General features: G+C 54.3%; 2 protein-coding genes across 2 annotated transcripts in view; both read right to left on the reverse strand.

Annotated features, from left to right (window-relative positions):
• LOC122383583 (calmodulin-binding transcription activator 1-like) overlaps positions 1-27,854 on the reverse strand; it is a 109,690-nt gene that overhangs the window by 2,254 nt on the left and 79,582 nt on the right. The window contains exons 8-25 of the mRNA XM_043370149.1: positions 22,248-22,300; positions 17,059-17,199; positions 16,340-16,665; positions 15,552-15,714; positions 15,156-15,395; positions 11,413-11,539; positions 10,471-10,691; positions 8,180-8,352; positions 6,310-6,483; positions 5,801-5,959; positions 5,197-5,471; positions 4,823-4,929; positions 4,077-4,210; positions 2,370-2,700; positions 1,822-2,006; positions 1,456-1,530; positions 1,058-1,085; positions 192-338 (exon numbers count right to left, since the gene is read on the reverse strand). Of these exons, the coding sequence (XP_043226084.1) occupies positions 192-338; positions 1,058-1,085; positions 1,456-1,530; positions 1,822-2,006; positions 2,370-2,700; positions 4,077-4,210; positions 4,823-4,929; positions 5,197-5,471; positions 5,801-5,959; positions 6,310-6,483; positions 8,180-8,352; positions 10,471-10,691; positions 11,413-11,539; positions 15,156-15,395; positions 15,552-15,714; positions 16,340-16,665; positions 17,059-17,199; positions 22,248-22,300 (3,059 nt within the window). The remainder of the gene's footprint in view (positions 1-191; positions 339-1,057; positions 1,086-1,455; positions 1,531-1,821; positions 2,007-2,369; positions 2,701-4,076; positions 4,211-4,822; positions 4,930-5,196; positions 5,472-5,800; positions 5,960-6,309; positions 6,484-8,179; positions 8,353-10,470; positions 10,692-11,412; positions 11,540-15,155; positions 15,396-15,551; positions 15,715-16,339; positions 16,666-17,058; positions 17,200-22,247; positions 22,301-27,854) is intronic.
• Positions 25,267-27,078, reverse strand: LOC122382959 (arrestin domain-containing protein 17-like). Its single transcript, XM_043368959.1, has one exon. It carries the CDS (start codon positions 26,839-26,841, stop codon positions 25,945-25,947), a length of 897 nt encoding a protein of 298 aa, XP_043224894.1. The 5' UTR covers positions 26,842-27,078; the 3' UTR covers positions 25,267-25,944.

Genomic DNA, 27,854 nt, shown 5'->3' on the forward strand with positions numbered 1-27,854 from the left:
AGCCATAAGCGACCTGACATGACGCCCTACGATAAGGCACGCAATTCAATATCATATTGAGACATTAGTTCGAAACAATACGTCATTCCTTCCTGTTTTCTCACAACAAAACAATTATCAGGGCCGGGTTTCAATACGTCAATTCAGTCCAACTCCAGACGTCTGCGCCCCCCTATCTGAGAGATCCTCACCTTCCTACTGTGCAGAGAGCTGGTGGAGGGTGAGCTCAGCGGCTGGCATCGGGAGGCGGGGGCGGGAACTTTGGCGGGGCACATACTGGCTCCGGCCGGTCCGGGGGCCTCGCGCTTCCGGCTTCCAGCTCGCGCTCTCTCTGCAATCTGCCGGACCGGTGTGTGACGTCAGCGGACCGGTGTGACGTCATGAGAGGCAGGGACACGGGCCGGGCGGCGGGTGACAGCGGCGGCGGATGAGGGCAATCGATATACGGCCATGACCGACAGACGAGCGGCTGGCGGTCAGCGGGTTATTTGATGGAAGTGGACCGGTGGGATGGACATATTGCTGACCTGGTACTGGCACGGTCTGGGACAGTTGATGAGCTGGGAGGGTCTCCACAAGAGTCGATATACAATTACAGACGGTGGTACAGAGCTCTGGAAGAAGGAGAAAGGGGAATACCTGCGAACTGTAGAGGGTTGTAGGGGATGCTAAAGACCCATCATAATGGAACAACAAAAGATGTAAATGAAATCAAAGAGCAAAAATTAAGTCATCGATCTTCATCCAACAAGCCTAAGTTAGTTAAACCGGATTAGATTTAGGTTCCCGAAATGACACCTCGTCTGACCTCATGCCCGTCAGTTGAAGCTGGGCCGTCTCCGTTTCCATGGTTACCGTGCACGTGAAGTGACGTCAGCGAGTGCTCCGAGGTCGGGGAGAGCATGCACACCTCAGAGACGGACAGAGCCGGCCCTGCACAGCACGGGAGAGACCTGACGCCGCCTGCTACCGCTCACAGACAGTGGGGACGGGGGGACGGGGGGGGGGAAGGCCGCCCGGGGTACCACACTCGGCCGCTGAGGTTATAGGCACTCACCACGTCTTCAAACCACATCTCCCATTGGCTGCCATGCGCGCGGCGACACACACCGTTAGTTTGGGACCACACATAGACACAGGAAGGTGTCGCCAGAATCATCACAGAGATTGATGACGCAGTATCATGTGTTAGTAAAGCAGATGGGCTTCGTTAGTTTTCCATGCCGAGGAGCGTAAGCACCTTTGAACAATATCTTTTTTTTGTGAACTGTGAACTGTGCATTAGTCATCGTGTTGATTGCTTTGTACTAAAGGTACACCCACTAACTGAACACTGTATTTCATTATAGCTTTATATCGTAAAACGAAGCCTTAGCCAGCGGATAAATATGCAACGTATACACATTATACAGCTCTATGCAGAATAAGGTACCAGTCACCCAGAAAAACACGTACTTATTTTTCGACTGCCGCATGAAGTTCTGGATCTTCATGGCGGCTTGGTGCTGTCGCCTCTGGGAGTAGGTTCGCCTGTAATGCGAGACCAAACGCGTCAGAGCCCATCGCAAAAAAAAAAACAGTGTAACATTATCATTGACACCAGTTCGCATATTGGTTCCAGAAAAGGAATGCCGCAAGGTATCAAAGGACCAAATAACTTAAAAAAGACATAAATACATACAATAAAAATTGAGGTGAAAGCCATCATAAACCATTTCATTCCAGCCAGTAGGAGTATGAGAGCACTCCTCACTCCTCAGCGTGTCGTCAAACCCTAGCCACGTCCTGTACATACATCACGATCCACCACGGATAACTCACTTGAGCGACCCGGGCGTGCCCTCCCTGCCGTGCCGCTGGCGCTCCTGCTCCTTGTACTGACGGTAGTAGTTCTGGATGCATACGGCCGCTTCCTGCGACTTTTTGAACCGCTTGTGCTCGCAGTAGGTGCGGTAGCGGCTCTGGATCACTAGCGCTGCGCGAGTCATCTGAGTGTAGTAAAAGTACTGGAACGGGACGGGAACAGACGTCAGACACGGGAGTTTGTATGCGGAGGAAGTCCGCTCTTTTAATAGCAACATCCCGAGAAGCTGTTTGTGACTTTGATTGGTCATAAATGTGGCCATTGTAGCTCACGAGCCGCCGCTGGTGAATACAAGTGGCCTCCTTGCCCGTCTCGATTCTAAATTTGTCCTTTCATTGACACTCTGTTCACACAAAGACTCGCTTCTGTCCTAAAGTGGTAGTTCTATACGAGTCGCCTCTTTGAAATTCCTAGAGTGTATGACCCCTTCGCATTTTGTACGTCAGCGGTTTTGTGCATTTCTCACCTACGTGCATTCCCTTCTCTAGTTTGGCGTTGAACTCACCTGTTTGTACCTTCGGTAGCAGTTCTGTATGACGATGGCCGCCTGTTTCTCGCGGTCCTGCTCCTCGGCCCGTTTTCGGCCCTTGTAGCTGCGGTACGCCTTCTGGATCACCTTGGCCGCCTCGTAGAGCTCGCGCTGCTCCCGGTCCGAGAGCGTCAGGCTGGAGAAGTCGAGCGCAAAGTCGCGCCGGCCCGCCTTGAAGTACTGCCCCAGATCGGCGGCCGAGGGCGGCGGCGACGGTGACGAGTCCAGGACGGAGAACGAGCAAGGCGACGGCAGACAGGAGGAGGCCGGCGAGGCTGACGACTGCGGCGTGCTCGCCTCGCAGTACCTGTGGACGGCAGAGGGGGTGAAGAGGTGAACGGAGAGACACGCTACATAAACACTACCCGAGCAGCGGGACGGCCAGCGCCACAGAACTGCACTGTTTGACATTTTACCCAGCGGCGTTCATTAAAAAAATTATGAGATAAGGTCCTTTTGTGCACATCGGTACCTGTTCACGACTCGGAGCATCATGCACAGCGTTGATCCCTAGATTACAAGGCTGACTAACCATCTAAAAGTCCGTCTCTCGTTTTCTTACTTAACTATGAAATAATAGCATCGTTGCTCAGAAAATGCAATGACACACGCGCATTATCACAATATTGGCAAGGATCATGTGAACGACTCGTATGCATTTCTGTAAATATGCGGTGACGGGAGGTAGTGGTAGTTTACGATTAACCCACCGCTATGTGTACACAACTATTCTCATCACGACACCTACCGTAGCCATCCACCACTTACTCTACCGCCCCACCGTGTGTCGGCCCGGGGTCACTGAGCACTCCTCTGAGGCCACTAACCCGACCACACATCAGCCGCACCGCCAACACAATTACGGCGCGATGAAAACTCCTGATGGAACACCGCGGCGTGGAGTACAAGTACATCTTCAGCCGCTTGACAGCGAGCAGACCTCACTGTCAACCGGACAAATTAACGACCCATGCGTAACAGCCTAACCAGAAGTCCCAGGCAGTTCACGCCAGGTGATAATCACGTGCGCACATAAACTGCCCAGCGTGACTTCCCAGGAGCGGCCTTACGTGGAAATTACCCCGATTTATACCGGCGAGAAATGACACGTCTGGGACAGGATATAGTGCCGGGGCGGGCGCCGGGCCGTGGCGGCGGGCGGGTTTCAATTACCGCTCGACTGCCGTGTCTGTATTGCAGCGTTGGAGGATGACGGAACCCAATCAGCGCTACATGCCGTGTGCCGGGTGCGACCGTCGGCCGGACTCGGCCCGATGATGGGTGACGCTTAGATAACGAGAAAGGTAGCAGTGGAGAAAAGGGGTGGGGTTGATGGGGGCAGTCGCACGCCGCCGTGCCACAATCACAGGCTGTCTGAGGCTCACTTATCACCGCCAGCCACCTACCTAAAGTAGGCTCGTTTGATAACGATATGACCGACTTTGGGCTCAGCCGATGACATGGTGATTGGTGACCCTGTCATTAACCAGTCGGGATAGTTGATGATCCAGAAGACAGCGGTGCGCCGGAGTGTCGCAGTGTCCACCCACCGATAATTCACCCACCGGTCCATCCACTCACCGATAGTAACCCACCGGTGTCCACCCACCGGTAGTCCACCACCCACCAGTAGTCCATCCACCGGTAGTTTCCAGTCAACCCACCCATCGGTAGTCCACCCACCGGTAGTCCACCCACCGGTAGTTGGTGTCGGAGATGTCCGCCAGTTCGATGGCGTCCTCCATGGCCTCGGAGCGCAGCGACGCCAGGTCCGAGGCCGGAGAGGAGGTGCGCTCCCACTGGCCGTCACTCTCGATCTGACGGAAAACGGAGACGGAACCACTGTCAGAGGACTGACAGGGCAGGGACAACATAGCCACCAACGGACGCCCTCATTAGCAGTCACTTTCTATCTGACAATAAGCAGGGACGGAAAGCCTATGAGCGTGCTGTCACAGGGCAGGGACAATACAGCCTTCCGGCCGTCACTCTCGATCTGACGGAAAACAGAGTACAAAGAAGTAGTCAAGACTGAGACGGGGAGGGATAATACAGCCATCAGCACATGTTCCCACTGGTATACTCTTGATCTAACGGTAAACAAGGGACGAAGAAGTTGTTCAGAAGTGTGACAGAACAGGGACAATGCAGCAGGCCCTCCCACTGGCCGTCACTCTCGATCTGACAGAAAACAGGGACGCGGAGAAGTTGTCAGAGGGCTGTGACAGGAGAGAGACAATACAGCCGCCAGCAGACACTTACACTGGTATGCTCTCGAACTGACGGAAAAGAGGGGCGGAGGGGCTGTCGACGGGCTGTGAGCGGACTGTGACAGGGCACGAACAATTCAGTCATCAGCAGTTGATGAAGCAAGGTGAATCGTGGCTGTGCCGGCTCATGATGTCGGTACTCGGGAGTCCGGGACCCACCTTAATCCTCTCCGGCATAGCGGCGATGATGTGTTCGGCCAACGTCAGCACGTGCTGGTCCGACGGCTCCGACGTCTGACTGATGTCGGCTGACGGGGAACTCTCGCCTGAAAGATCGACATCAATACAGTTGTTTCAAAGGGGAAAAGTGACGTCCAGTCCCTCATGTTTCCACACTCAAAGATCACTGTTTTTCCCAGGTCCCGGTCCCTCGGACCCTCACACAGAGATCATGGGCGGCGAGCGTCAGTGTCACTATCGCTCCACAGTCCACACTTTCGGATGATGTGTGAAGGTCACTCCCTAGGTTCATCCCAGTCCACCACTCACAGATCACACACACGATAACCAGTCCCCGAGTCCCCGTGACTCACAGATCATGGGCGACGGCCAGTCCCTGATGTCTGCCGCGCTGCACCGTGAGCTGCAGGCCGGCGATGTGACTGGCAGAGAGGCGCTCCGCTCCCCCCGCAGTGTGTCCAGGCCCGAGTCGATGCTGCTGCGCGCGCTGTCGACTCCCGCCCGCCGCGCCGCCGCCGCCCGCTGGGGACTGGGGGTTGACGAGCGCAGCTGGCGCGCCGCCGACGAGTCCTGCGGCGAGCCGGACGGCAGGTCCAGGCTGAAGTTGCGCTGTCGCCACAGCTCGGACCTGGGGAACGGGGCCGGGGCGGCGGTCAGCGCACATAGCGGGACGCTTCAGGGGGGTGCTGAACTGTTTGGTATGAAATTGGATCTGACCTGTATATGAAGTCGGGCGTCTATCATTCAAGGTTGAACCCCACCTGGAGACTTGTTCAGATAATGATGAATACGTAGTTGCAGCGAAGATGGCAAAAGCCACCAGTCCCTTACATTCAACCCTCTAACTTACACCTACCAATCCAGTACTTATCCTATTGCCTATTCTCCACCTCACTCCTCTGTCACCTTGCCCCATTCCTTCCCATGTCCTTTAGCGCCCCGTCCCTCTCCACGGACCTGTACTTGGTGCCGGGCCGGGCGAACACCCTCTCACTGCGGTCCAGCTCGCGAGCTCTCTGACGGATCGTGTCAATCCGCTCCAACTCATCGGCCAGCTGCGTGTGGCCCGCCTCCCGCGCCAGGTCGAGGGGCGTCTGGCCACATGAGTTTCGCATCCTGGACAGATACAGACGGTCAGAGGGTTAGATGGGTAATATTTGCCCGGATCAGCGGTAATGGCTTCTATAAAAGAACGCTGATCGGTCGCCGCAAAGACAAATGAAATTGCAATGCTATTTAGAGAGAAAAAAGATCAAAGCTGTATGCTAGCGTTTTCGTTGGATAGATTATTAGGGAAGACGATTGCTGGGATCAATTATTGTTAGGACGGTCTGACGCGAACCAGCAAATGCTGTAGCACGGTTGTAAGGGGAGACCAGTTGCCGTTTTGGTTTTGTCGTGATACTATTTGAAAAAGGTGTAGTTTCCCTGATCCTGACCTGATTGTGGTGTGGTTCTGTTCTGACCTGATGGCGGTGTGGTTCCACTGGTAGAGCAGGCGCGCCGTCTCAGTGTGACCCCGCTGACAGGTCAGACCCAGCGGCGTGTCCCCGTTCTGGTCTGTCCGCACGGCGTCCACCTCAGACTCCAGGTACAGGGACGGGTTCTCGGCCCGCCAGTGCAGCAGCGAGCACACCAGCCTGCCGCGGGGAGAGAGCGAGAGCCGTCAAAAACCGCCGGAGAGAGCTGACCATATGATCAGGTGGTGGGATATTATACTGAGTGCGAGCAGACGCAGAGATATCACTGGCTGATTCAAAGCATCTGTCATGTGATATAGGAGCGAAACGACTGGGGGAAAAAAAGACAGAAAAGACAATGTAGGATCTCTTACCTTCGTTCTTGATCACTGAAGTCTGACCTCTCCCTCTCTCAAAACCTAATCTATACCCGTTCTAACCCTGACTTCGCCTCCTCTGTCCTTCATCTCTATCCTCTTTTGTCCCTGACCTCCACCCTCCCTTTCTGTGACCTCTCCCCGCCCCGGTCGATCGACGCTCACCGGTCGGCGGTCATTTTTGTGACCGATGTGGACGGGGACAGGCCGGAAACTGAGAGGCTTCCCGAGTCGCACCTAACGGGATGACGCCGACACGGGAGCCACCGCGGCCGGAGATCTCGCCAAACAGAGCTCAAAAGGAGCCACCAGAAGTCACAAACTGGACTTCAGAAGCCAGAGGACGACAGGGAAAAGTCAGCCAGCGAATTGGTGGCTAACTTACGGTTCTAGATCGGATCGGTGGCGGGGTGAGGTCTTAGAAGTTAGCGGCGGGAACTCGCCTGAGAATATCTGAGTAGGATAGGTGTCTATGGCTTCCACTGGCTCATGAGCCAGTGGAAAGTGTCTCGACATCATGATAAGTGTCTCGACTCATGAACCTCTGCAGAGGTTCATGTGTCGAGACACTTATGATCCCGGACCTGTCGGATACCTATTGGCAGGCTGACCGGTCACTTGTCTGACCTTCCAGAAATTAACGACCCACCCTGTCGCTACACTGACTGATGAACTATTAACGACCGCTAGCAGACGTCCGCTTTAGACAGGTCAACAGTCTGAGTCTAAGGTACAGCGCCCGGTACAGCGCGTATGACGGGTCTTTGATAACACATCAAACGCTGGCATCGTTACATAAGACACAATAGAGTTACACTGCATATAAGATGACGTCATCCGAATATATCAGCATGAATGGTCACCGAGTGAATGACATCTGCCTCATACAAAGCCTGTGTTGACGTCACCCGCAATACGTCACTTTGAGATGGCAGTTTCGTTTGGCAACATTCCAGAGCCAGTTGTAACTTGTAGTCAGAAAGCATTGCAAACGGTAGGGGCCGGCAGAACACGCATAGAATGAAGCCACAACTATCTGTAAGAATCTTGGCCACAACAACGGTCATCAACGCCGCCGCATGCCTGCAGTGCATTGTGTACACCGCAACGAAATCCGAAACTCAAACGCAGGTATCAAATGGGCGGGCGTACGGAATATCGTCTGTTAAATCATCAAATGAATATCGAATAATGACCCATGCAGCGGGCATCGGCTCCTAAGGTCTATTCCTGTCCTATCCCTGTCAATTGTCATGATACAGCCCCTATCATGATATCCCTATCACTATCCCTAACCTGCCCCAGTCCCTCCTTCTGTTCTAATCTACCGTAGACGAGCATGGCAACCAAACGCAGTCGGTCCCCATCCTCCATCTGCTGTACCCAAGCAGCCAGTCCCTTCCCGTCCTTACTTCCTGTACCCGAGCACCCAGTCCCTCCCCTTCCTCACCTGCTGTACAACCAGTTGCCCCCCCCCCCCCCCCTGTAGTTGTACTCACCTGCTGTAGCCGAGCAGGGCGGCCAGGTGCAGCAGGGACGGTGCGCCGCTCTGTACGGCGTCCTCACAGATGGAGAGGTCGCTCAGCCACGGCCGCGTCATCAGGTCCTGGCAGTAGGCGATCAGCAGCTCCTCCAGCTGCGGGCCGCAGAGAGCAGCCAGGGGGCTGCTCGACTGCGGGGGAGGAGGGGGAGGGGTCAGCCGCAGAGCGCAGCCAGGGGACTGCTCGACTGGGAGATAGGGAAGAGAGGGGCAGGTCAGCCGCAGAGCGCAGCCAGGGGACTGCTCGACTGTGGGGGGGGGGGGAGGGGACAGGTCAGCTGCGGGCCGCACAGAGCAGCCAGGGGACTGCTCGACTGCGGGAAGAGGGAGGGGTCAGGTCAGCCGCAGAGCGCAGCCAGAGGACTGGTCGACTGGGGGCGGGGGGGGGGGTCATATCATCTGAAGACTGCTTGACTCGGGCGCCAGCAGACTTCTCGACTGAGGGAGAGGGGAGGAAAGTGGGGGGTCATTTCCTGCTGAAAGGGAGAGGTGAGGTCGGAGGGGAGGGTACAACACTAGTTATTTCCGACCACAGGCCGCACAGCGAACTGCTCTATTGCGAGGAAGGGGGAGAGAGGAGGCGTCAGGTAGTGGGAATGTCTGTATAGACCGACGCGACAAAAGACACACGAGGAACATGATTATGCAGTACAATGAACGGGTCAGGGCAATGACCCTATTTTTACTAACGGCTGAATAGCCTTTTGTTTCCGATGCAATCTGTTTTCCATATGAAGCGACAGTATTGTTCAGCGACGGTGACGCATGCCTGCTCTGCTCCTGTATATAGGATGGCTGGTTGGCGCATTGTCAGACAGCAAAATGAGAACCAAATGAAACTAAATAAAGTCCCATAGTTCAATCAAGCGAAAGTTTGCCATTCTGATGGATGACAGACGTAGAAATGGGTGCAAACATTGCAGGCATTCGGAATTGGAAAACACTGAAGCTGTTGTAGCCCATTGAACTTTAGTTCAGAAGTACCGAATTAAGGTCTATCGGGAAATAACCAGCGGACAAATTGAAAACAATGCCGACCGCAGAAACTCCTTTACGTTCGATGAAAGTCGATCCGTTTTTCATTACAAGTCAAGTACAGCTCAGTGCGAAAATAACACCTCGTTAAATTGTGACGCACGGACCAGCAGCGCTCCTAGAGCCGTTTCCGTCCATCGAGGCCTTCCACATTTCACCTCAGCCGTCCATTTCCACCGTCCGTATCAGCCGGTACGGAAGTAGTTCCACCGTCCACACCACCAAAAGACACACCAGCCGTCCAATTCGACCGTGCACAGCCCGTTCCACCGTCTCCATCAGGGCCGTACTTACCAACCCCGGCCGTCCCCATAAGTCGTCCGGCTGACACACCGAGCCCCGCTAACCGTCCTATATGGCACAATAAGCCGCTACAATGGAGCTGCTCGGCCCGCTCCGACGCCCTACATCAACCGGCCGGCTTAATAACGCACAAAGTAGCGCCTTAATTTAGATAAACACAGCACGACTGATGGCCGGGAGTCTGGCTCGGGCCGACGCCGGCTCGTGGGGCTCATTAATGCGCCGTGTGAGGAAAGCACGTGGCTTAGAGAGCTCATTGGGCCACCTGTGATTAATATGGGACTATATGGGGATACTAAATCCCAGCAGGGCTCGAAAGGTGAGGAATTATTCAGTCACTGGGAGAGTTCTCGGTTAGTTACAGTTCTGTCGCTAGATGGCACCACGAGTCGGCGCCTGGACGGTATACTGCGCCGCACGGCTAGGGATCGCGGACACCAAACGAATGGGGACAAACTGCAGTTACTAGGTGGCGCCAGAGCAGATCGTCTGTGAGTTGTACTGTGCCGCAGGACCCATACCCGCCCATTTCGTGGCGGTACAGTGAATGCACTAATTTGTCGTGATTAATTTCCAATTTAATTTCAATCAAGGCGATTTCGTGGGTGGAGTTTCATTGCAATTTCGGTTTTTACACCAGTAAATGAAATAATCAGAACATCCAGCCGAGTTCCATCTAACTGCTTCCTTCTTTCTTATTTTCTGACCTTTTCCAGCCCTTAAGCCTTTACAACAAGGTTCTGACTTCTCTTGACAACTTCACTTGTCTCCCTCCCCGAGGTTATCCCTCACTCGTCCTCTCAATGTCCACCTTCCTCACCGCTACTTCCCCGCTCTCTCCACCTCTAGCAGTTCTCCCTCTCTCTCCCCTCTCTCTCTCTCTCTCTCTCTCTCACTCTCTCTCCCTCTCACCTGTCCGCTGGCGGCGCCCTCCGTTCGGGACTCGATCAGCTGAACGCGCTGCATTAGGGTCACCTTGACCAGCGTGTCGTCCTGACTGGGGAACGGCGCCGACACCGGGTACGCCGCCGGACCCTGCTCGCTCGGACGGCTCTTGTACTCGAACAGGCACGCGTTGGAGATGATGAACCCCTCGCAGGCCACCTGGAGCGGTACCGGACCCACGTCGTGCGCTGTAGAAGGGAGGTCAGGTCAGGTCAGGTTAGTGGTACTGGACCCACGTCGTGGGCTGGAGAAGGGAGGGTCAGGTCAGTGGCAGCGGACCAACGTCGTGTGCTGCCGTGGGGAGGTCAGGTCAGGTCGGGTCAAGTCAGTTGTTTATCAATGGCATAGAACCCACGTCGTGCGCTGCCGAGGGGGTCAAGTCAGGTCAGGTCAGGTCAGGTCAGGTCGGGGAGAGAGGGGAGGGGAGGGGAGGGCTTAGAGGGTAATTAGTGAGGACGTATTGGCTGGCAGTAGACGGGATTAATTATTACAGGCGATACGCAATGGGTTTCGAATTGTGATGCCAACGCACAGTGATGGGAGGCAATGCTTGTGCTTTAAAGCGTCTCTACTTTCAAAATGGCGCGATCAGAAAAATGTGATGTAAAAGTCAACATTCACTGACCAACTGACCAAAATAGTAGCAGACAATTTTGACAATATTGTCCAACTTATAACAGTAGCGGTAACTGACCTGGCAGAAGCACACAGTGGTATGTATTATCCAACTGGCCTGGACAGTAGCGGTAATCTACCGGGACAGTTGCGGTCACTGAACTGGACAGTAGCGGTGACTGACCTGGACAATAGCAGACAGCGGTATTATCCAACTGACCTGGACATTAGCAGTGACTGACCTGGACAGTGGCGGTAACTGGCGTGGGCAGTAGCAGACAGTAGTCAACTGACCTGGGCAGAAGCAGCGCAGCACACCGCTCTGAACCAGCTGGGTGGGTACCGAGACGCCGTCAAATAGTACCGAGTACGGGGACGAGGTGGCGTACCACGGACCCGTCACCAGCACCTTGATACCGCCCTGGGGGCACGGGACGACGATGGTGAGGGATACAGCCGTAGTCCGGTCAGGGGCGGGTACTAACTAACACAACAGACAACGCGGACAGACAGCGGCCGTCACCGGTCATCATCGCGGTCCAACGCAGCGCTGGCACCAGCAGACAACACTGCCTGACAGTCGCACACCATGGGCGGTAAAATACAGACGAGAGACAAATTGTTAAGACGGATAGACGGTCTGGTTCCAATGTCGAGCTATGAAATTAATATTGGAAATGATCTTGAAGAGTTGATGGGTTATCAAGCTGTGATTTTGATTTCAGTGGGATGATTCGCGTCCCGAAGGAGGCGGCTACTGCTTGTGACGACTGTTTTACGACATCTTACACAACTTATACATCTTATGATTCAATAAAATCCTGATCATTCCCATTGTTCTGAATTAGCAATCAGCGGCGTTTTAGCGATAGTATTATCAGTTTTGATAGTAGATAAAACTGGACACCAAGCGTACTATCCAAGTTACGTCACCTACGCAAGTAGCAGTTGCTAGGAGAGGTTATTTAAATACAGCTGCGAGACTGGGTTTTCTTCGGCAAGTGCGACGAAGTATAAAAGACGCTGTTTAATTTGTATGACTTCCGAAACAAAACAACAGAAGATCTGCAAATGTTAAGGCTGAACCATAACATTATGCGATGGACGGTGCTAGCACCATTTTGCAGCCTGTTTTCCAACTTAAGGGCGATACAAAGTCATTTATTTCCACCAGAAGCACGCATTGATGGATGACCCAAGTGATTTATTTTCGAGGCGCCCGCTGCTGCGCTGGGGCTTACCACTGACAGCGTGGTCTTATCCCAGCCAACAGAAGGCGGCGAGGCAGCAACTTAGCTACTCGGCATGGCACTGCTTCCATGTCAGCTGCTCAACTGGTCAACGGGACGGCGCTGTCCCTGTCGGCTGCTTCTTGCAGCCACCCTTCTTAGTTACTCACTATTCGGACACCATAGCTATCACGGCACCCCGGTCAGCTGCGTCTTCCAGCTACCCCTGTTAGCTGCTCAGTCGGATAACATAGCCATCACGACACTATGGTCAGCTCCGGTTTGCTGCCTCTGTCAACTGCCCAGTCGGTCACCGTAACTATCGCGACACTGTTGTTTGTCCGCTGTCGCTGACCGCTGTCCCTGGCGCCAGTAGCTCTGTGTCCGGCCGTACTCCCTGAACCAGTCGTACCCACCGACCCTCTCCGTCTCCCGCCTACCACGTCAACTGATTTCTGCGAGTCTCAGGCAGCCTCCGCTACAAGATGGACACCAGATCGGCCTAACCCCAGTCCCACCAGCTCTCCGTCCTGTGTACCTGCAGTCTCGCTGTCCCGCCGTAACAGGCGATCGCCCGGCTGTGTCCTCGTACCCGCACGGTCACCGAGTAACGAGCCCTGAGCCGCCAGCGAGCCGCCGCAGAGCGCGGGCCAACTTCTGAACCGCCGGCCGAAACCAGTGCTCGGTGGATTTATCGCCGACGGGCCGCGGATTTCAGCTTTCAAACCACAAAAGGTCAGCAGGACACGGCTAGTCAAAATGGAAAGTCTGACAAAATAGCTTTACCACTTCCCGAAATGGATCTGCGGAATCTCACTGCAGCGCATGAGCCAAACGTCGAGTTTTCTTCTCTGAATTGGCATCAACTAATCTTTCAGTGCAATACTGGCCTATTATATGGAATAGATCATTCTACAGCAGGCTGAAGAACAAACAGAAGCGATCATTCAAGCCATAAACCCATCTCACACCTCTTCCATCATCAAAGCTACCAAATCGGCGGTTGGCGGCGCGGCTGAGCGTGCCACGGTCGTCGTCGTCCCGGTTTTCCAGCTCGGCCGGGGCTGGTGACGCGGCGAAGGCCGGGAATTTCCGTCCTGTTCTGGCTAACGAAGCGTGCTGAGCCGCCCAGCGGAGCGGGGACCGGGTGCCAAAGGAACGACCCGCGTCGACAGCGACAGGACGCACGGGGAAGGGATAGAGACGGAGTCAGGGACAGAGAAGGCGACGGAGACAGAAACAGAGACAGAGGTAGAGACAGTCAGGGACTGAGACGGCGACGGGAGAAGAGAGGACAGTGACGACTGGACACTCGGACATGTAGAAGCAATCGTAAACGAAAAGATGAGCTAAGTGGCGGCGAGTGGACGTTAGCAAACAGAGACGGAGACGAAGCGAAAACAGGATAGAGGGGGATGGAGAGCAAACAAAAGAAGAAATGAAGTGGGGACGAGGCGCAGACAAACGGAGCAGGATACAAAGAGCGACGGAGATGGGTACAAGAAAAGAGACAGAACGGAGACATGGATGGAAACTGAACTAAAATGAAGAAAGACACGTAGAGTGATGGACTCACGACGTACAAAATGTAAGTGAAAATGCCTCTGGTCAGACATGATCGTCGGAACAGGACATAATTGGACTTAGCATTAAAACAAACCACCGGAAAGGCGCCGCCCTCCGCACTATGCTACCAGGACCGGCCGGCGCTGTCGCCGCCGCCCGGTCGCCCGTGCCGTCTCCAGTGGTCATTTCCGGGCAGGGCCGGCGCGGCACGGCCCGGGCGTCAATACCGGCCGGCCAGCGACGAGAAACGGCGCGCTGGGCCGCGCCACGAGCGTCATCACAGCGCTGAGAGGAGGACAAATGCCGCGGCGGAAAGCTCCTAATGACCGCGACACGAGCTTCTTTTGTGGCGGCGTCTTTCAGTCGTGTCGTTAGCGGAGAGGGGATTGTTTTTACTCGGCGCCTCTGTAATGGACGGGACGGCCGGCGGAGAGTAGCGACAGACAGAAGAGTTGTGGTGGCGACGGGCGCTGGGTGCGGAGTGGAGCAGCGCGGCGGGCGGGCTGTGAGCTCCCACCCGGCCCGGCCGGGACCCCTGCCCCGTCCACCGACTCGTCTACAGCCACCGGCCGGGGGCGGGGCGATTTCTCATCACACGAGAGTCGGACACCGCCGCCGGCAGCGCACAATGCCACCCGGCTCGTGCTGGCGTGTAAAAACCGCCCCGATTGCCGCGCCGATGTCATTCGCGGAGGATCCTCACGTCAGGAAAAACACCCGCCGGATCTAGCCGGATGATTTTTGAGAGGGACCGGGAGGTTATGAGACTCTCGTTCGGGGACGACAGCAGTGTTTTTGCTCAGCTCAGGCGCAGGTAATAGGCTCAGCTAGGCTGCTCTAGGAAACTGTAATTGTACACACTGATGCGCCATCATGATGAAGCATTTACTCGCATCGTATGCCAGGACAAGCGATTAATCGGATGGTATTTCATACCACTAATAAGCAGTTTTTGTCGTTTGGTTTTCTAGAACAGTGATGAAGACCGGAGCACTTATCGGTCTGTCACAGACTCACAGGAATGTCAAAATGTGTTTAGCTTCTCTGCTTAGGTCACCCCCGACCACTGAATACGTCGGATCAGGAAAGTAATCTTGGGATCACGTACACTGACCTCTGTGAAGGCTTGTCCTCCCAGATAGTTGTACTGACCTCTGGACCAGACACTGACAAGTCACAGCCACCCTCTCTCACTGCTACTAGCCCCTGACCAGCTCACAGCCACCCGGCACCGGCACTGACCTCTGGGTAGGCCCACTCAGGGCTGAAGTCGGTGATGTTGGCCGTGCCCTCGCGGTACTCCATGTTGACACACGACTTGTCTACCTCGCTCTTCACGGGGCTGGTCTCGGGCGGGTCGGCCACCAGGGTGACGGAGCCGGCCGGCGAGCCGAGCCGCGGCTGCGGGCCGCTCTCCGGCTGCGGGTGCGGCGACTGTTGCCGGCTGGGCTGCCGCGAGCCCGGCCGCGGGCGCTCCTCGGGCTGCAGGGCGGCCGCCGGGCTGGGCGCCGCAGGGGGCGGCTCGCCGACCGGCGGCGGTGTCTGGGCGGCCGGCGGCGCGGCCGGCTGCTCGCCGTCGGCCCGCGGCAGTTTGAGGTCGGGCGGCCCGCCCGGCGACTCGGACGAACCGTGCCCCACCTCCAGACCGTCAAAGTCGAAGTCGTCCAGGCAGTGGAGGGCGTCCAGCAGCGCCGCCTGGTCGTGCCGCTCGCTGGACTCCAGCTGGGACATGTCCAGGTCAGACGGCATGCTGGCACACAGTGTGCGCTGAATGTCGTCCAGCGATAGGTCGAACGTAGCTCTGGAAGAGAGGCAAAGCGCAGAGATGAATAGGCCATTCACATATTCAAAAGCACATTTCATCAGTGCATTCAATCCACAGAGGTTCATTTAGTGTCGACAACACTGGTATACGATGGAAACAACTCACACACAATATTCTCAAATCTATCCTACAAGCATTATGACCGGTGAGCTTCTCAGCCATCCGAGAATCGCCCAGCAAATGCCGGCCTCTATTCAAACCGCCAGCCGGGCGCGGGCTCGATCCGGCCGTCCCAGGAAGAGTAACGACGACGACGACTTTATGGCGACGTCTTCCGGGCGACGATCGCTCAGCGTCGCGCAGAACGGCTGCCGATCCGTTATTCCATCTGGCCCGGATCAATTCGGCTCAGACCCGCAGAAAATTAGCATGCAAACTGCTCACCCGCCGACAGCCTACCTGGCGCAGTGATAAAGTGTTTCATCTACCGACTAAGACGCGCTGCGATTCACAGAGCCGATGATAGAAAGCCTGCCGAGATATCTCTGCGCACATAGTGCCTCGTCTCCAATGGCACGCAGACATGGGTGCATGGAATATGGAGGATCCTCTGCATTGCTGAGCCACCTTTAGTTGAGTTAGAAGGAGCAGCACGACTCACTTGAACAGGTCCTGGTCTGCGGAGGGCGACCACGGCTGGCCGTCGGCCGTCGCTGACGAGGTGGTCGCCGTCGCCGGCGGAGGCGTGTCCTCCACCGGCGGAGGTAGCGGCGACTCGACTGTCTCACACTCGACAGCAGCGGCTCCGGCGGCGGCTGCGGCCGCGGCGCCGCTGGGCACCAGCAGGTAGCCGGTGCCGCCCTGCAGCGCCTTCAGGTTCAGTACGAGCGGCGGCCCGGCGCCGGACGGCGGCTCGGCCGCCAGCGGCGCGCGGCTGGACGACACCGTCACCGTGGACACGGCGCCCGAGGTGGTCACCCGCCGCAGCTGGGGGCAAGGTGGGCGCACCGGCCAGGTCAGGATACAATACATACAATACGCCTGGTACCGAGGTGGTCACCCGCCGCAGCTGGGGGCACCGGTCAGGTCAGGGGACTGAGTCACAATGCACCACGAGCAAAATAGCCGGCACAATCTTCTCCGCAAGATTATCTCATCTGATATCATCCTAAGGATTTCAGAGCATCCACCCGCTCAACTAGGTGGTAATAATTTCATTCCAAATATCCTCTAGCGAGCTTCATAGACACTCCCTGCTCAGGATCCCACTCTCCCTCCCTCGCAGCTCGTTTCCCTCTGCCGCCGGTGCCAGGGCGCCCTGAGCCCTTACCAGGTGGACGCAGCGCCTAGCTCACCGGGTTGGCAAGGCGCCTAGCTCACCGGGTTGGCGCAGTGGACACCGCCGGGGCAGCAGCTGGTCTCCGAGCAGCCGCACTGCAGCTGCGCCACCGCCTGTGTGCTGCGCACCTGCCGCTGCCGCTCCAGCAGCTGGTCCACGATCAGCTCCACCGTGGTCGACACCTGAGGTCAGCCGTCAGGGCAGTGTGAGGTCAGATCAGAGCCAGGGCAGCGTCAGCGGCACGGCAGGTCAGGTCAGGTCAGGTTAGGGAAGTGTGAGGTCAGGTTAGGGCAGCGCCAGGTCAGGACAGAAGCTGGTTCACGATCAGATGCACCGTGCTCGATACCTGAGGTCAGGGCAGATTCAGGTCAGTCAGCGTCAGTGTCAGTGGGTGGTTCACTGTCAGCTTGGTTTGCTGAACAAAGGACACTACGGGTCGGGCATGGACGGGCCAGTCCGCAGACAACTGGGTAGGTATAGTTCGTTTTTCTTAAGTTTGCCCCTCACTGTAAACGTCTTTTTGAACACAACACGAGAATTGCTAGCTGAATTACTGAGAAAACTGGTTAGCGCACATTGTATTGTAGATATGAATAATATTTTCAAAAATAAGTTTTGAACACCGACGATTTAACGTTATGTTAACGCCGTGCAATTTATTTATTAGCTCAGACATAATTCCTGAGAAGTCGTCTATCCCTGTGGGGCTGTAGGTATTGGCAAATACAAGCTAAGAGTCTGTGAAATAGTAAATAAATTTGATGAAATTGACCGTCTGTGAAATCTGGTCAAATCAATGTGCGCCAACCAGTTTTCTCAGTAATTCAGCCAGCAATTCTCGTGCTATGTTCAAAAAGACGTTTACAGTGAGGGGCAAACTTAAGAAAAACGAACTATAGCTATGAACTTCTAATAAGATAGTGATGATCTTCGAAAACGATGATCTAGAGCTGAATTTTACACACATTCAGAGACGGTCCCCAACTGTCCCAGTCGAGAAACTCATGTCCCCCACTATCCCACCCAGTGACTCCGGCCCCCAACTGTCCCACCCTCAGTAACTCCGGCCCCCAACAGTCCCACCCTCAGTATCTCCGACTCCCAATTGTCCTACCCGAGTAACTCCAGTCCCCTACTGTCCCGGAGCGCGCAGACACGGCAATCATCGACCAGAACACGGCGGTGGTGATTAGCGCGGGGAAGACGATTATCGGCGCTCTGACGAGCCATCAGGGCGGACCCGTAGTCCCCAGGAGGTGGCCACCATTCAGGGAAAAAACTGTCATTTCCATCCATGGAAAACCAGTTCTCATACAACGTCAGTCAAAGTCTGTCAATTTGTCAAATGTCAATCGTCTGTCAACGAATTTCGGCATCGCCGTATTTGGGCGGGCGACTGTCAGTTCACTGTGCCGTTTCTTATCCATTTACCTACCTTCCCTCTGACTTCAAGTAAATGCCAGGGGATCCCATCCATCAGCACTCTATACCAAATTACCTACCTATCAAATTAGACCAGCCTACCTCAACGTCGTCCTGCACAAAAACTCCCCGCTCTTGATGGAGCTATTTGGTCTCCACATCCGCGAGCAGCGGGCAATATCAGAGCACATATTGCACATATATTTATATCTCGTGCCAGCCATGTCTCATTTTAGGCTACCCGTTCTTTTCAACCCATACCGTCACGCCTATAGCACAGGCCATCGTGCCGCTGTCTGAGTTCGACTCTGTAACACCGGACCCGGATCACAGAGTTGTATAGAATTACAGACCATGTCGCCTGAGGGCACGATCACAGAACAGAGGGCATCGACTAAACCGAGCAGCGTCACTTCATCGAGCGACTCGGCGGGCGGCCGTCCGGTGTCTCCGATACGACCCGCGATGGCCGGGCGAAGAAAGGAGGTGGTGAGTCCGGCCCAGGACGGATGCAGAAGAGTATAACAACTGCCTGGTGCCTAGTAGAAAAGCTGTGATAAATAATAATTGCATCTAAGATATTCGTCCCATACAACCCAGGAAAACGTGAAAATGCAATGTGCATACCCCACCAACATGTGCACATCAATCGTGTGGACATGTCAGAACGCCCAAAACAAACAATAAGTTTCTACCGCGCACTGTTGTCCCTGATGGTGCCCACAAACTCAGACTCCGACGCAGCGTAAGTAAATTGGGCGTGCGTCAGCAAAACAGATCTGATGAAACCTGAGGAAAGCCAAAGGATGAATAAATCATGGATCATGGATGTGGGCACTAAGCATAAATGTTGGTAGATATATTTAGAGTGTAGACATAGATGAGAGACGCACGGCAGATGGCAAAAGGTCGAGTGCACCCATCCACTTGAGCCCCCAAGGAGGACGCCTCTCTGATCCGTGGCCCCGAGCGCTGGTGCAGCGCGTGGGCGAGCCGGCGGTGACCTCCTGCAAGATGCAGCTGCAGCCCGCCGACGGACATGGGCCGCCTAATACACGGACAGAGGAGCAGGCAATACGGAGCGGCGAATTTCTGACGGCGCTGGATCCCCAGTGACTGGCCGGGCTCGGCTCTGACTCAGCTCAGAGCAGGCGGTTGCCACTGCCTTGACTGCAGCGGGGAAGGTATGCCCCTCACATACTGTGATAAAGCCACTAAAGCTACACCATGACAGCAAATATCTACTGATCAAGAACAAAGGGAATCAACGTCTCTTGAACCTCAGTGAAAAATTAATATTGATGTGTGTACGTACAACTTTCGTAAAAACAATTGATCCCGCTACGCTGTTTCCCGTCGTCAAAACTAGTGATAGCCCAGTTGCACATTCTTCAGCAAATTTCATAAAAACAAGAACGTATCAGTCAGCTCAATACAGCTGATGATAGTTTGGCAACAAAAGCAATCAAACTGGACTCGTGACGCAGCATAAGCTGCACTAAAAACACCGCACGTTCGCGCCATCCCTCGTCCAGGCGGTCATCTTTTATGCGCGTCCACGTCCGGCAGCTCGGTAAAAATACATACGACGAACTGCATCCAACGGGGAACTCGCAACGCCCACCATTCAAAGGACAGGCTGCGAACAAAACGAGCCGTGGTAGCCCTTCGACGAACCCACGTCGTCGTCGGTGCGTCGATCTAACGTCGATCTACCGTCGCACCGTCGTCGTCGGCGCGTTTATCTGCCCCGCCGACGGTCGTCGGTCGTCGTCGGTCGTCACGGCTCTGCTCTGTACGTGCTCTCCCTCCTCTGTCCGCCGCACATGAACCGCCGCCAATGGCCGAGTCATTTCGCCGACCGCGACGGTGTCTGCCCAGGAGCGTGGTGTCATCTCCGGTGACCGTCCGCACTGGAACGGCCGACAGTCCGCCGCAGTGCCGTCTGTAGTAACGCTAGCACCGCAGCCATGGCACTCAGCAGACGGAGCAGACTGGTTGGAAAGAGATCGTTCGGAATCGGCCGCCGTGGGACTGTGGGACTAATGACGCGAAATAACAAACCAAGCGGGAAGCGCTATCGTCAACTTAAAAGGATAGCAATGTGTGCTCACAATACCTCAAATTTAACATCAAATTAAAAATGTATGGCAATCGTAGCGGAAAACGACAACTGAAAAACGACACCTCACTTTAGGTATAGACAAACCCGATTCCCATATCCAAATGGAAACGGAAAGTGCAAAACATGCATCAATTAGGGATCTTTCATTTCAGTCAAAGAAAAAAATGAAGATGAGAAGAAACTCGTCAAGATTTCGTGGCACAAAGAACGTGATGACGTCCACGGACCCGAAAGGCGAAAAGCACCATCAGCTCGTCGCCAAAGTGGCCGTCACGTTTTCACCCGCCCGAAAGTGCCCGACTCACGGCGCTCACCAAGTTAGCGGCGCCCGTAAGTTAGGCGAGTGCTGAGTGCAGCGCACGAGGGTGGAATAGTCTCATTAGAGAAACTGCCACGACAGTCGGACTGAAAACTTCCTCAGGCAGTGGCTATAAAACGGCAAATCCTTAGCGGATGTCCAATAACGGCAAGACGATTGATCAATTCACCGTTACGAGGACTGTCTGGAACCGTCTTTCTTCATCGATGAACATCTGAATTCCGCTGCGGAGGGCAACGCGTTTTCTTTCAGGCTGATTAAAAGTTCTGATGGCACACGTAGGTTTTAGGAGGAGGCGGGGTAATTTGGCCGGACATGGGGACGGTTTTTACGGCCGCCCCGATGGCACGTCAGTGCCGCCGCGGCGCGGCCTCTCAGCGGCTGATGGCGCTCCCCGTCGATAGCCGCTCCAATTCATCTCCATAGCCCGAGTCGGCCATGTCGGCCCAACTCCATCCGTTCAGGTAGTGATGGCCATAGTTCGATCGGCGCGGCACTGCCGGCGATACGGGCCGAGCGGCCGACGAGACCGCGCCACACTTGGCGGCTATATGACCGGCCGCTCCGCGTGGAAACCGTCGACAGATTGATGAAGAGCGGCACGCCTAATATGTAGATGCATGTGAAAAAGTGTGGTTCAGTTGCTTTAAATCCCAACTCAAGGCTTGAAATACGGTTTTAGAGGAGCAATTTAGAATTGAACGAACTAAAATTGGCGAATTAAGCTTATCCAGCATCCAAGGGAAAACTACGAAATCATATTACCAACTTAATCCGATCAAATCAGTTCTTTCGCTTGAAAATAGCACTAGAAGTTCGAGAAGGATAACAATTTCCAGCACAATATTCTGCTCCTCAGCTATCTCTTTTCGTGCGCAGTATACAATAAATAGTAATGGAAGAAAAATGAAGTCCCAATCACTAAACTAATTTAACGAAGAAAGTTGGAAAATTCATGTCAGTGCTGTTGCATTTACCCAGTAAAACAACAATCGCCGAACCAGATACCTACACGTAAAACCAATGCGTCTATGCCTAGCACAGTGCCTGCTATCAGCAGGCGTGCGTCCCGGCCTGCATATTCGCCGTCGTGGAGCGGAGGGCACGTTCCGCTGAGGCAGCACAGGCAGGCCGGCCAATACTCGGAAACGGTCACGAGCGCGGGCGACACGCCTGGCCGATATCGTCCGGCGGGAAAACGAGGAGGAGGAGGAGGAGGAGGAGGAGGAGGAGGAGGAGGAGGAGGAGGAGGAGGAGGAGGAGGAGGAGGAGGAGGAGGAGGAGGAGGAGGAGGAGGAGGAGGAGGAGGAGGAGGAGGAGGAGGAGGAGGAGGAGGAGGAGGAGAACGTTCGTTGAACACTCACCGAGCTGTCCAGGGTGTTATCCAGGTGGTCGGTGTCACCCTGAAGGCTCGAAACTGAAACACAAACAACAGAAACAAACATTTTACACAGACACGCTTATACAGCTTATACGCTTATACACGCTTGTACAATATCCAACTATCCCTAAATTATCTCATTATGCATATACAAACAATTATTCCTCCAAAAAATCGAGAAAAAAAAACATTTGTGCGGCTGGGTGACCTGTACCACCGAAGCATGCTTGTCCAAAAGGGAGTGGGCAGGATCAGCCGCTGCAGCTCACCAATTGTGTCGTCGAATCAGTCCAATGTCTTCTACCCGTTCACATCCAAATGATACAAGGCGCTAACAGTCCAAGCAGAGAAAAAGCAACATCAAAAAGGATTGTAACATCACAAAGTTAGGATAACGTGATGTGCCAGTCGGGCGTGTGAATGTGCAATGTATTTCATTCATAGCGATGGAATAATATGTTCGACGAGTGTCCACGCGAGGAAATGGTCCAATCAGATCACGCCAATCTAGCCGTCAGTCAGACTGTGCAGAGGCCATTCACACCCTGCTGCTCACGGAAGCAGCTGTCGCCACCTCTCCTGTCCGTGAGCCCAGCTGACAAACACCGCTGACGTCACCGGTAGGGGAAGTTGGGGGAACGCCGAAGACTTTTTTTCGGACGCCCGTAGCACGCAAGGTAGACAACATAAGCTATTCTTGTTGGCGTCATTCGAGAGGCCAGGCTTTTGCCTTTCAAACATACCAGGCGCATTTGATGAATTCGCATACCGTTAAGCGCACAAACTAAAAATATCAAAGAAGTGACTTTTTCGGCGTTGCCCCGGACTGCGGGGAAAGCCGAAAATGGGAGAAATGATCTACGGGGAATGCCGACATTGATGTTTTGTCATTTTATCTCAAACTTTATCCAGAATTGATCAAAGCTGACACGCGTTTTAAGAGCTTGAGGACGCGGTGCACACTGGAAGTTATAATTGTGTGATATAATAAGAACATGCCAGGTAAATCATTCCTTATAGGTAACAGGCCGTTGTGTCGGTTGAAAGTGTAATTTGTGTGACTAAAAATACGCGTTGCTATTCTACAGCAGTAAAGTCCACGTAGCGTGCTTTTAACACGTGCGTAATCGCACGTTTTCGGCATTACCCCAGCCTGCCATACTTTCATTTGCAGGCCCATAACTTTTCAACGTGCTGTATAAATTTCAAATAGGCAGCACACTTATGCAAAGACATGCTAAAGATTACTTGACCGAATTGGCCAGACAAACGGTAGCATAATGAGTAAGAAATGCAGCTTCAAAGGCGCATGTAGTACAAGGAAAACGTACCTTGAAAACGCTCTTGGCGCCCTCACAGTCGAAGTATTCCGAATGACGACTCGTAACAAACATGCGATAATTGTAGTCACTTAAGCTTCAGAGCATCACTGACAGGTGGCATCCATGTCTTACGGTTTTCGAAATATCTCGAATTTCGGCTTTGCCCCAACTCCGGCATTGCCCCAACTTCCCCTACACAGAAGTGACGTCACCGGTAAACACGTGTCTCATCGTATTTCCGTTCCAAGGACGAGCTGGTGTGTGCCACTACGCAATGGGGAGGGGCCGAGGGGGGGGGGGGGGACGTAGTACGCAGTTTGCCACGGGCGATGCTGTAGAGGGACGTCCAGTCGGAAGTGACGTGAGTAGGTCGAGGGAGACGGGACGAGGGAGGGGGGGGGGAGCCCGCGGCAAATGTAAAACGTAAGCGCAGACCCTGGTGACGAAACATTTCTTGCTGTTTGATTAGTGATCACAACCATTTATGGTCACATTTGCAAAGTACATAATCACTCAAGTTATTCGAGAGAAAACGATCATAATTCCCTCATTAGGTACAGCGCGCATCATCGATTCCTCATGGTATCAGCCAGTCCCTCGGGATCTTCCGTATCATCAACACGGCCATCGCCATCGGGAGGAATCGGGCCGCTAGAGGAGCGTCTGGTCCCCGGGCGGACACACGAGCCGGGTATAGGGACCGCCACGGCCGCCGCAGTTGTGCTAGCCGTTGATGTGTAGCGGACGTTGTGCTGATAAAAATACACGACAATTGTTGGTGGTGTAGTGTTTGAAAGTGATTGATCGCAATTTATAGTTTAGCTACTTACCATAATTGCTTAGCTCAGTGTTCAGCTTCAGAGGCAGAATCAGCCCAATTGCTCGGAATAATCGTCTAAATGTAGGTAGGTATATATGTAGGTATTGAGGGACACGCAGTCGACACTGTGTGAGCGTCCTTGTGAGCTTTTCCTACGCAGAGAACAAACGTGATCCACGATGTAGCGACCATAGCGCATGAAGAGAAAACGAAGAAACAAGCCTTTCAATGCGACATGCCATTTGCCAATACGCCAGTCAATCGAAAAACGGTGAAGTTTATTGATCTAAAATGTATTAAAAAAATACGAGCACATTTGAGGTTGGTTTGAAAGCCGTATCTATTTATACAATGAAGCGACATTAAAGGGACTATCCCACCTTCTAAAATGTTGTAAAAACCAGTTAAATTGTGCCTGACTTTATAGATTGGATGACCAGGAACACGGTTCTGGCATTTATTTTTCATTAAACATCTTAGGCTTCCCATATTCCCAACACAAACTTTCAAATATGTGACGTCACAGCCCAAAATTACCTCCTTCCCCAGGCCTCATTACTGTCATAAAGCTGATTCTTTTTACTCTGTAGGCACCACAACAAAGTTCAGACCAAGTTTTAAGCGATTTTTCAACGAACAAACCCATTTAAATCAGAATGACTAAACGAGGTGACGTCACACTAACGGTCGCTCCATGTTGAAGATAGGGCCTTGTACAAGGCCCATTTTCAAACGAAGGGAACGAATTTCTTCAACACCAAGAGGCCGCGGGGGTTGCAACCTAGATAGATAGTGGTTTCTGAACCTCGCCGCAAACTTGGCTATCTCAACTCAAACCCCATGTTAAAGGTGGGATAGTCCCTTTAAATATGTACGTAACGACTGGTTGACGAAATCCGCCGTATATACATACATATGTATAAATGTATAAAACACATCGCACATCTGCACGCATGCGATCCGCACGTGCTGAACGCTCGGTCGCTAAATGAACTGGGACAGATCAAATCAGGCTGTCAACAAACACCGACGAGTTTCGTGCCACAACGCCAGCAAACACCTGTTTTTGGCAATATGCCAATAACTTCAGCGCTTCCTGAGAATACAGATTCCGTCAACCTGCTGACATTACCGGTAGTTCTAGATCTTTAACGCAATATACTGGCAGATCTGACTAGTAAAATACGTGTAAAATGGCAGTCCTGAAATGACAGCCCCAGTCAGACCATTGGTAATGATCCGTGACACGCCACCCGTGAAGTCAAACAGCCTCTCCTCTATCACGCTTGGCTTCTCGAAATCAATCAGAACGACCATAGGAGGTCACCGTCGACATATCCGCTAGCCATTCTGCAGAAATATTTGAGGCCTCGAACTCCACCACAGTGTTCAACCAGCCGGCAGTAGATCGTTAGCAGCACCTCAGAGCGTCCACCCAAGGTCACAGACAGAGGTCGAGCACAGTCCGCTGTCGTCCGGTGGCCGGCCGTCAGAGGTCTGCCATCGGCGGTCACCGTCTACCGCCAGCGGTGACCGTCTCAGCTGGGCCGCAGCGGCGTCGTACCCAGCACCACCGGCAGGTGCACGTCACGCACCTTGACGTAGTGGGTGACACTGATGATAGTGCAGCCGCTGCTGTCGTCCAGGGTGACCTCGCCGGCCGGCACGGTCAGTCGGATATGCCGCCAGGCGTCCGGTGAGCTGCCCGGCCGCACCGCCGCCGCCACCCACTTCTTCTGCCTGGTGCTGACACCAGCGCGAAACACCACCCTGGTCTTCAGCTGGACAGTGCCGTCGGCTTTCGCCAGCGCCTGGAACGCCTCACCGGGTCCCTCAAGAGAGATATCAATCACCTCTCCGGCGGTGAACCCCTGTCGCGTCAGATACAGCCGGAACGGTCCCGGGTCGCGGCCGAGCAGCGAGAATCGGGCCTCGCGGGACACGGTAAGCGGCTGTGCCAGCTGCGGCTCAGCGGAGAGGTCGCGACGCGCCAGCACCTCGAACGGCACGCACGCGCGCCCGTCGAACGACCAGAAGCTGTCGCTGCGGGCGCGCGCCGAACACTCGTATCTGATTTTCCCGTCCATGTGTTTGAGTGAGTAGGCCAGCCGCGGCGGCAGGCTGAACTGGAATGGGAACTGGTGACGGCCGGGCGGCAGCGCTGTCGGCTGGCCGCCCGCATTCCCCAGCACGGTCAGGTCCAGCCGCAGCAGCTCCTCCGTGTCCCTGTGGCGCGACTCGTCGTCACCCGAGCCCGTCTTCCAGTCGGTCTCCGCCCGGCCGCGCACCTTCACTACCACGCTGGTCAGTTTGTGCGGCTTGGATCCGTCGATGGTGAGCACCACGGCACCGCTCATCGTCTCGCCAGGTGAGAACGCCAGCGGCGTGCCCTCCTGGCGAGTCTGAAACACCAGCTCCGTCTTCTTGATCCCCATGGCTGCCGAATAGCTCCTTTACAGACCGTCCGTTCGTCCCACGTCACAGTCAACGGTCTGCTCTGCTCCGCTTCCACTCGAGTCTCGTGCACAACTGATTGCCAACCGCCCGCCGTCCGCCGACACACACTGCAACTATCGCAGTGTGCTGCGATAGCGCAGATTCACGACACGTTCGTCTGACTGGGTGGGCGTTCCGACGCGGCGACCTTATGGTTATTGCACACGCCGGCCATTGCGTCACTGATTCGCTCAGTGCGCCAGGACTTCCCGAATCTGTGACGTCACAGGCGCCTCAACTGCGCCACCACAACACAGCTGCCGGACGGTGAATCAGCAGAGCGAGAGGTGGGGGCTTGCAAAGCGAGGGGCGGGGTGAGAACCGGGGAAACCCGACGAGGCCACCGCCGCGCAGGTCCCAGAAGCGTGCATCTTTTTCCGTCCCAGAAGGCTCTCCGAGCAGAGGTGATACGCCACAAACATATTTTCGGGCGCAGAATGGATACGTCCCAGAGGAGCGCGCCACTGTGTCTGGCATTGACAGGACTACTAGCAGGTATTACCTCAGACCTCCGTAGGCTTGTCCGCATATTACGGGAGCCGGACAAACAGTTTTCGAGGCGCGGCTGCGATCGAAGACGGTACACCTTTGGCAACAGCAATGGGTCGGCTTTACCGATAGTGCGTTGCGCCGAAAAAAAGACTTTAAACCTTTGATAAAACCGTCGAAACCGAGTGACGTTAGAACGCGAGCAATTCTTAACTATAAAGAGCCGATACCGTTTCAGTCAATTGCATTGGATGGGAGCAACAGCTTATACGGGAAGGTCAGAACACCGACACGGGAAATATTTCTATTAACGACTAATATAAACGAGAGATGTACTTAAATAGTATTTCTCATTCTTACTACTGATATCAATCGCATCAGTCCAAACTCTGTCGGCGTAGATCAACCCCTCCATTTGCACTCCTTCCCTCCGTCCCGTCCACTAGGGTTGTTCAAAAAAACC

This window comes from Amphibalanus amphitrite, unplaced genomic scaffold (assembly GCF_019059575.1).
Source record: "Amphibalanus amphitrite isolate SeventyFive unplaced genomic scaffold, NRLGWU_Aamphi_draft 000012F_arrow, whole genome shotgun sequence".
In the NCBI taxonomy this organism is placed as follows: domain Eukaryota; kingdom Metazoa; phylum Arthropoda; class Thecostraca; order Balanomorpha; family Balanidae; genus Amphibalanus; species Amphibalanus amphitrite.